General features: G+C 34.4%; 2 protein-coding genes across 2 annotated transcripts; one reads left to right on the top strand and one right to left on the bottom strand.

The window, feature by feature from the left end:
• LOC6046438 (angiopoietin-related protein 1) lies at positions 1-999 on the bottom strand. The gene is made up of 3 exons (XM_038266533.1): positions 875-999; positions 166-822; positions 1-109 (listed from the first exon to the last, which is right to left on the bottom strand). The coding sequence occupies exons 1-3, from the start codon at positions 997-999 to the stop codon at positions 1-3; spliced, it is 891 nt and encodes a 296-aa protein (XP_038122461.1).
• Positions 1,000-2,226: 1,227 nt separating this feature from the next.
• On the top strand, positions 2,227-3,324 carry LOC6046440 (ficolin-1). Its single transcript, XM_038248269.1, has 4 exons — positions 2,227-2,393; positions 2,451-2,519; positions 2,573-3,124; positions 3,187-3,324. Exons 1-4 carry the CDS (start codon positions 2,251-2,253, stop codon positions 3,293-3,295), a joined length of 873 nt encoding a protein of 290 aa, XP_038104197.1. The 5' UTR covers positions 2,227-2,250; the 3' UTR covers positions 3,296-3,324.
• The last annotated feature ends 10,258 nt before the right edge of the window (positions 3,325-13,582 follow it).

Genomic DNA, 13,582 nt, shown 5'->3' with positions numbered 1-13,582 from the left:
TCATTTTCGACGAATCATCATTCGACTGTACGTTGCTGCTTGGCTCCAATTTGTCCAGAAAATTCCCCAACCAGTTTTGGCGTCTTTTTCGAATGGTCCATTTAAAATGCTAAAAATAGACTTTTTCAGCTTTAATGAATCAAAAATTTAATAATTTCAACTGACCTGTAAGCACACCCCGAATACCACCAACCTCCTCCATACCTCTTGGCACAATTCCCCTCCTTCCAGTTATCGTTGTCACTATCAAAGGTGGAAAACTTCTTCCCCAAATGGTACCTCAACTCGTCCCCAACCGTCCCAAAATAATTGCCCAACTTGATCAGCCCGTAATGTTCACCCTCTCCAGCAACCTTAAACTCCGAATACCTCGCATACCCGTAAAGTCCCGACTCCTTCCTCACCTCAACCACCAGCTCGTACCGTCCATTGTCCGTCAGCTGGTGCAACTGCTCCAAGCCCAGCCAAAACTCACTCGCCCCACCAACCACTCCAAACCCCGTCCGGTAATCGGCCCAGCTACGGTTGAACGCCACTGCGCCGTCCAACCGTTGCTGAACCACCAACCAACCACCGTCGAAACTGTTCGCCTCACAAAACACCCAAAACGGTGCCGAGCTAAGGGATAGCTGGAAGGTGTACCTTCCGGAGCGGTCCACCTGCCGGCAGGACTCGACGAGCGCCGGTTGCTGAACCCTAAGGTGGGCCTCCAACAGTTGGCTGGAGTGATTGGTCATGATCAGGACGCCGTTCAGGAGCCGCTTGATCATCGTGTAGTGCTTGGCGAGAATTTGCGACAGCTGGTCGGAGGTTTTGTCATGACTGAAAATAAATCAATTTTTATTGAAATTTCAAACAAATTAGTCAAACTCACCTTTTCTGCAAATACTCCAAACGGTATTCGAGTAACTCGTAGCCAAGTGCATTCTCACTTGAATTGTTGGCAGTTGATCTGGCACTGCTCGCTAGCAGGAGTAGCAGTACAAACATCTGGAACATCGCGTCCGATAAAGTGGTCTTGCAGAAATGATCGAATTGCTTAAAACTAATGGAATCAGCTCAAATCGTCGGTATTTATTGCTCAGATTATTTAGGTCATGTAAGGTTCTGAGGAATTAATCACATTGTTGAACGGCAAATCACTGATAAATTTAAAAAGAATGTAGCAACAACAAAAAAAAAGGAAGAAAGAAAAAGTCCAACAAAAATAAGTTGAATATTTAACATTATAATATGTCCTTTATTTTCAAAATTCAATAAATAATTAGGAAACTTGTTAGGTGTGAAATTTTTTAGTGACGTAAATTATTGTTTCCTGCTCATTTAATTACATTGATTACATTCAGTGTTATCTCACATTAATGCAGTTCTTGACATTACATCATAGTAATGATTAATCTCTGTCGAACCGGGAAGTCTGCTGAAACTTCCGCATTCCGTTTTACTTATTTGGCATAGATTCGATCAAATCTCTTGGAAAATCTTAAACACAGTTTTTAACAGTAAAATATCGTTTGTTTTTGTTTCTGTTTCTGTTTTCCCGAGCAGACAGAAATAACTTGGGAATAACATTTTTAAGTTATTCTTCGAACAAATCTTTGTTATTATTTTTTGTTATTTTAACAACTAATCCGATCATCCCAATAACAGTTGGAGATATTTGGTTTTGGTTTTGGTTTTGGTTTTGGTTTTGGTTTTGGTTTTGGTTTTGGTTTTGGTTTTGGTTTTGGTTTTGGTTTTGGTTTTGGTTTTGGTTTTGGTTTTGGTTTTGGTTTTGGTTTTGGTTTTGGTTTTGGTTTTGGTTTTGTTTGTTTTGGTTTTGGTTTTGGTTTTGTTTGGTTTTGGTTTTGTTTTGGTTTTGGTTTTGGTTTTGTTTGGTTTTGTTTTGTTTTGGTTTTGGTTTTGGTTTTGGTTTTGGTTTTGGTTTTGGTTTTGGTTTTGGTTTTGGTTTTGGTTTTGTTTTTGTTTTTGTTTTTGTTTTTGTTTTTGTTTTTGCTTTTGCTTTTGCTTTTGCTTTTGCTTTTGCTCATTGACCGTGGCCATCGGAATTAATTTGAGCAAGCGTTAAAGTCATGCTTAAGCTAGCACAGAACAAAACTCGCGTTCAATCCTTATCAAACACTGTGTATTTCCAACTTTTTATTTATGTTGCATAATTCTACAAAGCAGATAGGAAACAAACGAAAAACGCTTACAATGTGTATTTAGTTATTCACAGTAAGTCTGTCAAAAAGGCTGGCTCAACCGACCATGCTGTTTGCTATCGTAGGTCTACTAGTAGTTGCTGGAGAAATACTGGCTGGTCCAAATTCTACTACAGGATGCAACTGTGGCTTTGGGTACGAACTGCTGGAGCATCGTCTGGAGCAAATGGAACTAAAGAAGCAAAAGGAGTGAGATATTTGATTGCGTTTGATTTATTAATTTTGTTGACGTTGTCTTATTTTTAGATTTGAAGTTCAGAGTGATCTTTTGGAAAGTATGGTCAAAGGTTTGACCGCCTTGACTCGGCAAACCAGGTAGCTTTAGAAGGTCCTAATAAGTTTATGGATTCTAACAGCTAATCTTTCAGCCAGATGCTTAACCGTCAAATAAATCATCAAAAGCGCATCATCGAATCCTGCGAGGACGTCACCACTTCGGGAAGGTATCGTCTCCAGTTGCCAAATCAGCCAACTCCAATCACCGTAATCTGTGAAATGGAACCCTTAGACGGGGGCTGGCTAGTGATTCAGCGTCGCTCCCCAGGTTCCATCAACTTCAACCGGAGCTGGACCGAGTACCGGGAAGGGTTTGGGAACGCTGGCCAGTTTGGAGAGTTCTGGCTAGGGCTCGAAACGATCCATCAGTTGACGAAGGCGGGAGATCAAGAGCTGTTGGTGCAACTGAAGAACGAAACCGGCCATTACGAGTATGGTCGCTACAAGCGGTTCCAGGTGGCCGGAGCAGACCAAAAGTACAGGTTGTCCCCCTTGGTAGAGTTTAGCGGGGCGATTGGGGAAAAGTTGAACATTAGCAGAGATGAGGCGTTTTCAACCTACGACAAAGACAACGATCAGTGGACCGATGGAAATTGTGCCCAGAAATATGGTGGTGGATGGTGGTTTTACAAGTGCGGTTACACGTTAGTCAGCTAAGGGTGATACAGTTGGGCGATTGTTTGATGAAAAACATGTCTCGTTTAAGGTCACTCAACGGACCATATAAGAAAGACAACAACACTGGACGGGGGATTTTCTGGGACGGATGGACTGATGCTGCCACGTATAGTAGGATGTTGATACGACGCAGATAACACAAGTCCATTTCAAACCCGGGCAGACGGTAATAACAAAATTAGTAATATTTCAATAACAAATCCTGTTAAAATAACAAAAAGTGTTATTATTTTATCCTAAAGTTCAACTTTAAGAAGAAAAAATAATCCCGGGCAGACGGTAATAACAAAATTCATGCCATTTCAATAACAAATATTGTTAAAATAACAGAAAGTGTTATGGAATCTTCTTGAAAAATCCATTTTTGCATAAGGGTTTCATAACAGTTTATGTTATCATAACAAAATTTGTTATTGGTCTGATATTGGTTGTAGGCCAAAACAACTTTGGAATAACATTTTTTGTTATGGAAGAATACCTGAAACTGTTATTCGGATGATCGGATTAGTTGTTAAAATAACAAAAAATAATAACAAAGTTTTGTTCGAAGAATAACTAAAAATGTTATTAGTCTGTTATTACAATAACAATCCCGGGCAGAAAGTTGCATCTTGGAAAAATCTACCTATGTTCGTAAAAACACGAACAAGTCAAGTTCACCCCAGGGTATGGTTAAGAGATAACCGAACATGGCCACGAACATAAATTGTTCGAGGCGTATCTGTGAAAAATCTTGTTGAGTTTATTTGACCAACAATGCCACATCAAGTTGAGTTTATAGTAGCAAACAACTGAAATCTTCCAAAATCATATCAAGTTCATAAAGTAGATTTTGATCCCAAAATAATTTTATTGGTTTTAATGCACCCCGCCACAATTCAGACCCCCCTCCCCTTCTTCCTCTTCACAAATATGAGTAATATTGCAGGAATATACGCACTTACATCAAAACAAGATTTTTCAAAGTTGAAAAATTATTTTACTTTAAAAACTCATTAAAAAATTGTGGATAAAGCGTTGAATTGCCAAAATGTCATAATAATTTTCCAAATCACGAAAAATCCAAAGTCTCTATATTCCATTTTTTTAAATTAAAAATAACAGTTTATGAAAATATTCCTAAAATTGCATAAGTCCAAAAATCCACAGTAAAATTCCAAAAAACCTGGTAATGTTCTTATCAAAATAATTTTTCAAAATGTTGAAAAATATTCAACTGGCTGAGAGCAAAAATTTCGCAAAGTCCTGAAAATCTAAAAAATTCTACCAAAAATCTTATCGTGATACTGATCCCGTAAATTTTCTAAGTGCCGGAACGATTTTTGTAGGGGGTATATCAATAATTATTAAAAACCAACTTTCGAATTTCAATGAAGACGTTTTGTTAGGGACATTATTTTAGGAACAAACTGATGTTTTTGTAAAAATCGGACGAAAATTTCCTGTAATTTCGACCATTTTTTCCGAAATTTTACTGGCCAAAAGCCAAAATTTTGCTAAGTCCAAAAAATCAAATAAATTCTACCGAAAATCTTGTCGTAATACGGATCCCGAAAATTTTCTAAGTGCCGGAACGATTTTTGTAGGGGGTATATCAATAATTATTAAAAACCAACTGTCGAATTTCAAAATTTCAATGAAGACGTTTTGTTAGGGACATTATTTTAAGAACAAACTGATGTTTTTGTAAAAATCGGACAAAAATGTCCTGTAATTTCGTCGATTTTTCCGAAATTTTGGTTCAAAGCAAAATAAACATCAAAATAATTTATCATGTTTCCAAACTCCCGAAAATTTTCTAAGTCCCAAAAAATGCTTTTTCTGTAAAAAGTAAAGAATTAAAAAATATACGCAAAAATTTCAAAGTCCAGCATAAATAAAATCAAACTTTAAAATATCAGCTCATGAAAATTATTCTAAGTATCGGAAATTGAAAATTCGGTCAGTGACTGCAAATTTTGCTGAGTCCAGCATAAATTTGAAACAAAGTCAAAATAATCATTTCATGATGTTCGGGTAAAATTTTTGAAAAAAAAAAGTCCAAAAAAACTACCACTAACAGCTCAATATCAACTGTAGATAATGCAGTATGATCATGGAATATACTTTCCATGATACGCAGTCGGTTTCAAAAGTCGTCATAACTCGAGGAGTTTACAGCAAGATGCAAATAAACAAGCCAAGATAGTTCGAAGTTATCGCAACCAACTCACTTTCCGCCCGGGATCCAATAACAAAAAAAATCATAACGTTGAATAACAAATCTTGTTATTAATAACATAAAATGTTATTGGCCTAGTATTTTCAAATATCAAAAAATGTTATTCCCAAGTTGTTTCCGTCTGCTCGGGATAACAGTTCCTGAAAAAAAAAACAAAATTTGGTATTGAAGTGATATTATATTGAAAATGTTTAATAACACGCTAATAAGAGGAAATGTTATACATTTCAAAAACTCTCCTAATAACAAAATTTGTTATTCGTTCGGTATGCTAACTTAGAAATAAAATTACCATAAATCGCACAAATGGAAAAGTTTCTAAGTGTCCATAACACAATTTGTTATTATTTTTTCTTTTGTATATTTAATATTTAGATCTTTGGGATAATTTTGTCTAATTTCGTCGGGGTCATTATTTTGGCCATAAAATGGGGTCCTTAAGCTAAAATTATTCTAAAAAGTTGAAATTTTGAAAGTTGATTTTTTCAATTCAAGAAATTCAAGAAATTCAAGAAATTCAAGAAATTCAAGAAATTCAAGAAATTCAAGAAATTCAAGAAATTCAAGAAATTCAAGAAATTCAAGAAATTCAAGAAATTCAAGAAATTCAAGAAATTCAAGAAATTCAAGAAATTCAAGAAATTCAAGAAATTCAAGAAATTCAAGAAATTCAAGAAATTCAAAAAATTCAAAAAATTCAAGAAATTCAAGAAATTCAAGAAATTCAAGAAATTTAAGAAATTCAAAAAATTCAAGAAATTCAAGAAATTCAAGAAATTCACAAAATTCAAGAAATTCAAGAAATTCAAGAAATTCAAGAAATTCAAGAAATTCAAGAAATTCAAGAAATTCAAGAAATTCAAGAAATTCAAGAAATTCAAAAAATTCAAGAAATTCAAGAAATTCAAGAAAATCACAAAATTCAAGAAATTCAAGAAATTCAAGAAATTCAAGAAATTCCAGAAATTCAAGAAATTCAAGAAATTCAAGAAATTTAAGAAATTCAAGAAATTCTTTTTTGTTTTTTTTTTTCCTTTTTCATTAAAAGTTTGCAATGCTCGCACATTTTACGATTCAATCCTAATCGCGAGGGCACGTGATTTTTACAGTTTAAATTAAATCCAAATACCTTCCTTTCCCACCGTTTCCAAGGAAGGGTGTGTCGGTCGTCAATCCTTTGCTCTCCTGGAAGCCACAACCCAGCTAGCATCAGCAGCTTCTTCAAAGAATCCACGATCTCGGTGCGCACAAGTGCGCTTGAACTTCAGGAGAGTTGCAAAAAATAAAAATAAAAGTGAAGCAAGCAAAAAACCCCGGCAAGAACGCTAGAGAATGAGAAATAAATTTTATGTAATACAGCAACAGCAACGGCCGAGATGACGACGAACCTCTTGTGCGAGGAGCTGGCCACGGCCTTGGAAGGTCGTCATCCTCCACCACGAGATGAGCTCAGAGCTTAGCCTGGCTGGGTTGGAGACCTTGCACCTTCCGACCGAGGCAGAGCCACATCTTCACATTGTAATTACTGGATGATGACGGCGGCGATGGACCCAGGGAGCAGCAGCTCATCTTCTTCGTTAGAAAAGAAGGCCCCGCGGAGGTTCGTCGTCTGAGCGGCGCGGCGCGATGATGACGACGTTCAAGTTGCGGGGTTGTGTTGTGGGGGGGTTCTGCGGTGGAATAGTTCTAGAGAGGCAGAGGTTCCGAACATGGACAAGAACTACAGTTCTTATGAGCAATTTGTCACGTTTTTTTCAATTTCATATACTTTTATTTTTTTTATTTTATCACCATCGTGTTTCCCGGACAATTTTACATAATAATCAATGAAGACCTCAAACTAAAACGAACTATTGGCGAGATACAGCGATTTTATTGAAAAAAGTTTGATTTTGCGCAGCACTCGGAAGTACGTGGTGTCCCGAGCAGGCGGAAATAACGTGGGAATAACATTTGTTGATATTTGAAAATACTAGGCCAATAACATTTTATGTTATTTATAACAAGATTTGTTATTCGTCGTTATGATTTTTTGGCATTGGATTGTTATTGTAATAACAGATTAATAAAAATTTTAGTTATTATTCGAACAAATCTTTGTTATTATTTTTTTGTTATTTTAACAACTAATCCGATCATCCCAATAACGGTTGGAGGTGTTCTTCCATAACAAAAAATGTTATTCCAAAATTTTTATGGCTGTCAACCAATATCAGCCCAATAACAAATTTTGTTATGATAACATAAACTGTTATTAAACCCTTATGCAAACATGGATTTTCAATTAGATTCCATAACACTTTTTGTTTTTTTTAACAATATTTGTTAATACCGTCTGCCCGGGATACTTTTCAACAAAAAGGGAAGAGTTCCGCATAGTTCGGTTTTTATTTGAGGGAAACTTACTTCGGATTTGAATTCATAGGACAGAGTGCTGCGCAAAATCAATTTTTTCAGTAAGATCGCTGTTTCTCGCCAATAGTTCATTTTAGTATGAGGTCTACATTGATTATTATGTAAAATGGTCCGGGGAACACGATGGTGTTAAAATAAACAAAATAAGAACATAAGGAATTGGTCAAAACTGGTTGGTTTGTTAACTTTAAGGCCATCTAATGAACGGAAATTTCTTATAGATAAAGATATTAAATGTTTTGATTTAAAAATATGGAAAACTTTCGCAAAACAACTTTTCGAAAAAATACTCAAATTTGATGTTATTTTTATTTTTGAAAATACTCATTATTTAAACAAATAACGTATTTTTGAAAAAATGTCATAATTTGATAATTTTGTCACAAAATTACGTTTTGTGAAAAAACTTCAATAAAAAAAATGTGCAATATCGTTATCAAATAACTTCAAAATTTCTCATTTAAAACTCAAGGTTTTCTTTTATAATGTATTTCCGAAAAAAAACTCGAGTTTTATGATTTTGATATTTATCTACGTATCAAATTATTGAACAATTCATAAAATTATCGTTTTTAAAAACGGTTAACATTTTCACAAAACTAAGGTTTTGTTTTTGGTAAAGAAATACATAAAATTATTTTTTTCGCAGTATAGATATTTTAAAATCACGATGGTAAGCAGTCAATGAAGATATTAAAAAAATCACAAAACTTTGCATTTTTGAAAAATGGAATGTTCTAAATAATTCGAAATGATGAAAGATTAAAAAAAATACTATTTTTACAAATCACCAAAAAATACCTAAATTTAATTAATTTGATATTTAGGTGTAAAGTGTTCAGAAATTTCTCATTGCTACCGATAGTAAAAGTATTGTCTTTGAAAATACTCAAAATTTTCCTAAAACTACGTACTTTCGAAAAATACTAAAATTTAATGCTTTTGTAAAATGGGAATCAAATAATTGGGAATTTACAACAAAATTTTAAAGTCACAGAATTTTATTATTTTCAAAAATATTTATGATTTTTACAAATTACGTATTTTTGAATGAAAAATACTAATGATGGTTGTGATATTCGGGTATCAATTGATTCAAGCATGTTGACAGAAAAAGTTTTTTTGAAAATAGTTTTAATTGTCACAAAACTAACGCTAATGAGAGAATAAAAACCAATGTCGGTACCAAATGACTGGAAATATCTAAAAAAAACTTAATTCAGAAAGTCACAGCATATTATTCTTTATGTAAACACTCAAGATTTAAAATTTTAACGTATTTTCGGAAAAATACTTAAGTTTTATGATTTTGGTATCAAGGTTTCAAATGACTAAACATTTTTAATAAAAAAATGTTTTTTTTTGAAAAAAACTTCTAAATTTTCTTAAAACCAGTTTGTTTTTTTAAAAGAAATATTAAAATTGTTTTTTTCGCAATATCGATATCAAAAAATCGAAATTTATGAATAAATTACGATACAAGAAGCATTTTTTTTTGAAATTATTTAAAATTTTCACAAAACCACGCAATTTTAAAAAAATACTCGAATTTGTTGTTTGTTTATTTTGTTTAAAATGTGGAAACCAAATGATTGGGAATTTGCAATCAAATTCAAAAGTCATTGAATGTTCTGTATAATTAAATTGTTACAAATCGACAAAAAATACTTAAATTTGATGATTTTGATAATTGGGTACAAAATATTCGGAAATTTCTCATTGATACCGATATGAAAAGTATTGTTTTCGAAAATACCTAAAATTTTCACAAAACTTTGTATTTTCGAAAAATACTCAAAATTCATGTTTTGTTATATGCTAATCAGGTAATTTAAAATCAACGATGGAATTTGAAAGTCACAGACATTTTTTTTTTAGTATTCAAGATTTTTTTTAACAAATAACATATCTAGAGTTTTTTTTGAAAAGGTCCTATAAACCAAATTTGAAATTTTTGCTTTTTGGGTGTTTTAGAACCGCCTTGAGTCAGGTGTATTCAAAAACACCCAAAAAGCAAAAATTGAAAATTTGGTTTATTGGACCTTTTAAAAAAAAACTCTGGATATTTTAAAGAAAAAAAACCTTATGTTTGATGATTTTGATATTTGGGTTCAAATGGTCGGAAGTTCTTAGAGATAACATTAGTAAAACTTTTTTTAAACACTTAAATGTATCAAAAAAATCCCATTTTGATAGAATTTTTTTTGAAATTCTTCATAGATTATAAAAGTCACAGTAATTTTTATTTAACTTTCGAAAATACTGAATATTTTTATATTTTATTTATTTAATACTTATGTTCGAAATGAATACTTAAATTTGATGACATTATAATTGGGTATCGAATGAAAGGAAATTTTAAATGGAAAATAAAATTATTGTAAATCTCAAATTTGATGATTTAGATTTGTGCATAAAAAATGTTCGGAAATGTCTCATTGATACAAATAAAAAAAGATTTGGTTTAAAAAATGCTCAAAATTTTTGCAAAACTTTGAATTTTGCCTTCCTCACTGAGGTAAGGCTATAATCCTGCTCTAAAAATGAACTTTCTATTAAAAGCTCCTAGACCCACCTTCATGTATACATATCTACTCAGAATCGAAAACTGAACAAATGTCTGTGTGTGTGTATGTGTGTGTGTATGTGTGTGTGTATGTGTGTGTGTATGTGTGTGTGTATGTATGTATGTGACCAAAATTCTCACTGAGTTTTCTCAGCACTTACTGAACCGATTTTGATCGAACCAATTGCACTCGACTTGGTTTAGGGTCCCATACATCGCTATTGAATTGTTTGAAGTTTCGATTAGTAGTTCAAAAGTTATGCATAAAAATATGTTTTCACAAATACCCGGATCTCAATTATATGCATGTAAACGCTGTCCGGATCCATCATCCGACCCATCGTTGATTAGGTAATTGAAAGGCCTTTCCAATGAGTCCAAGACATTGAAGATCTGGCAACCCTGTCTCGAGTTATGACCACTTAAATGATATTTATGTACTTTTTTGAAGCCGGATCTCAATTAAATGTACGTAAACTATGTCCGGATCCATCATCCGACCCATCGTTGGTAAGGTAATTGAAAGGCCTTTCCAATGAGTACAAAACATTGAAGATCTGGCAACCCTGTCTGGAGTTATGACCACTTAAGTGATATTTATGTACTTTTTTGAAGCCGGATCTCACTTAAATGTATGTAAACTATGTCCGGATTCATCATCCGACCCATCATTGGTTATGTAATTGAAAGGCCTTTCCAATGAGTACAAAACATTGAAGATCTGGCAACCCTGTCTCGAGTTATGACCACTTAAGTGATATTTATGTACTTTTTTGAAGCCGGATCTCACTTAAATGTATGTAAACTATGTCCGGGTCCATCATCCGACCCATCGTTGGTTAGGTAATTGAAAGGCCTTTCCAATGAAAACAAAACATTGAAGATCTGGCAACCCTGTCTCGAGTTATGATCACTTAAGTGATATTTATGTACTTTTTTGAAGCCGGATCTCACTTAAATGTATGTAAACTATGGTCGGATTCATCATCCGACCCATCGTTGGTTAGGTAATTGAAAGGCCTTTCCAATGAGTTCAAGACATTGAAGATCTGGCAACCCTGTCTCGAGTTATGACCACTTAAGTGATATTTATGTACATTTTTGAAGCCGGATCTCACTTAAATGTATGTAAACTATGTCCGGATCCATCATACGACCCATCGTTGGTAAGGTAATTGAAAGGCCTTTCCAATGAGTACAAAACATTGAAGATCTGGCAACCCTGTCTGGAGTTATGACCACTTAAGTGATATTTATGTACTTTTTTGAAGCCGGATCTCACTTAAATGTATGTAAACTATGTCCGGATTCATCATCCGACCCATCATTGGTTATGTAATTGAAAGGCCTTTCCAATGAGTACAAAACATTGAAGATCTGGCAACCCTGTCTCGAGTTATGACCACTTAAGTGATATTTATGTACTTTTTTGAAGCCGGATCTCACTTAAATGTATGTAAACTATGTCCGGGTCCATCATCCGACCCATCGTTGGTTAGGTAATTGAAAGGCCTTTCCAATGAAAACAAAACATTGAAGATCTGGCAACCCTGTCTCGAGTTATGATCACTTAAGTGATATTTATGTACTTTTTTGAAGCCGGATCTCAATTAAATGTATGTAAACTATGTCTGGATCCATCATCCGACCCATTGTTGGTTAGGTAATTGAAAGGCCTTTCCAATGAGTCCAAGACATTGAAGATCTGGCAACCCTGTCTCGAGTTATGACCACTTAAGTGATATTTATGTACTTTTTTGAAGCCGGATCTCAATTAAATGTATGTAAACTATGTCTGGATCCATCATCCGACCCATTGTTGGTTAGGTAATTGAAAGGCCTTTCCAATGAGTCCAAGACATTGAAGATCTGGCAACCCTGTCTCGAGTTATGACCACTTAAATGATATTTATGTACTTTTTTGAAGCCGGATCTCAATTAAATGTACGTAAACTATGTCCGGATCCATCATCCGACCCATCGTTGGTAAGGTAATTGAAAGGCCTTTCCAATGAGTACAAAACATTGAAGATCTGGCAACCCTGTCTGGAGTTATGACCACTTAAGTGATATTTATGTACTTTTTTGAAGCCGGATCTCACTTAAATGTATGTAAACTATGTCCGGATTCATCATCCGACCCATCATTGGTTATGTAATTGAAAGGCCTTTCCAATGAGTACAAAACATTGAAGATCTGGCAACCCTGTCTCGAGTTATGACCACTTAAGTGATATTTATGTACTTTTTTGAAGCCGGATCTCACTTAAATGTATGTAAACTATGTCCGGGTCCATCATCCGACCCATCGTTGGTTAGGTAATTGAAAGGCCTTTCCAATGAAAACAAAACATTGAAGATCTGGCAACCCTGTCTCGAGTTATGATCACTTAAGTGATATTTATGTACTTTTTTGAAGCCGGATCTCACTTAAATGTATGTAAACTATGGTCGGATTCATCATCCGACCCATCGTTGGTTAGGTAATTGAAAGGCCTTTCCAATGAGTTCAAGACATTGAAGATCTGGCAACCCTGTCTCGAGTTATGACCACTTAAGTGATATTTATGTACATTTTTGAAGCCGGATCTCACTTAAATGTATGTAAACTATGTCCGGATCCATCATACGACCCATCGTTGGTAAGATAATTGAAAGGCCTTTACAATGAGTCCAAATGATTGAAGATCTGGCAACCCTGTCTCGAGTTATGACCACTTAAGTGGTATTCATGTACATTTTTGAAGCTGGATCTCACTTAAATGTATGTAAACTATGGTCGGATCCATCATCCGACCCATCGTTGGTTAGGTAATTGAAAGGCCTTTCCAATGAGTTCAAGACATTGAAGATCTGGCAACCCTGTCTCGAGTTATGACCACTTAAGTGATATTTATGTACATTTTTGAAGCCGGATCTCACTTAAATGTATGTAAACTATGTCCGGATCCATCATCCGACCCATCGTTGGTAAAATAATTGAAAGGCCTTTCCAATGAAAACAAAACATTGAAGATCTGGCAACCCTGTCTCGAGTTATGATCACTTAAGTGATATTTATGTACTTTTTTGAAGCCGGATCTCACTTAAATGTATGTAAACTATGGTCGGATTCATCATCCGACCCATCGTTGGTTAGGTAATTGAAAGACCTTTCCAATGAGTTCAAGACATTGAAGATCTGGCAACCCTGTCTCGAGTTATGACCACTTAAGTGATATT

This window comes from Culex quinquefasciatus, chromosome 1 (genome assembly GCF_015732765.1).
Source record: "Culex quinquefasciatus strain JHB chromosome 1, VPISU_Cqui_1.0_pri_paternal, whole genome shotgun sequence".
Lineage (NCBI taxonomy): Eukaryota > Metazoa > Arthropoda > Insecta > Diptera > Culicidae > Culex > Culex quinquefasciatus.
This window is presented reverse-complemented; position numbering and strand designations above follow the sequence as displayed.

Coding starts and splice junctions, on each gene's coding strand:
- LOC6046438 (XM_038266533.1), bottom strand. CDS start 999: ATGTTCCAGATGTTTGTACTGCTACTCCTGCTAGCGAGCAGTGCCAGA. Junction 823..874: donor TTGGAGTATTTGCAGAAAAG/GTGAGTTTGACT, acceptor ATTTATTTTCAG/TCATGACAAAACCTCCGACC. Junction 110..165: donor TATTCGGGGTGTGCTTACAG/GTCAGTTGAAAT, acceptor GTCTATTTTTAG/CATTTTAAATGGACCATTCG.
- LOC6046440 (XM_038248269.1), top strand. CDS start 2,251: ATGCTGTTTGCTATCGTAGGTCTACTAGTAGTTGCTGGAGAAATACTG. Junction 2,394..2,450: donor GAACTAAAGAAGCAAAAGGA/GTGAGATATTTG, acceptor TCTTATTTTTAG/ATTTGAAGTTCAGAGTGATC. Junction 3,125..3,186: donor TTTTACAAGTGCGGTTACAC/GTTAGTCAGCTA, acceptor GTCTCGTTTAAG/GTCACTCAACGGACCATATA.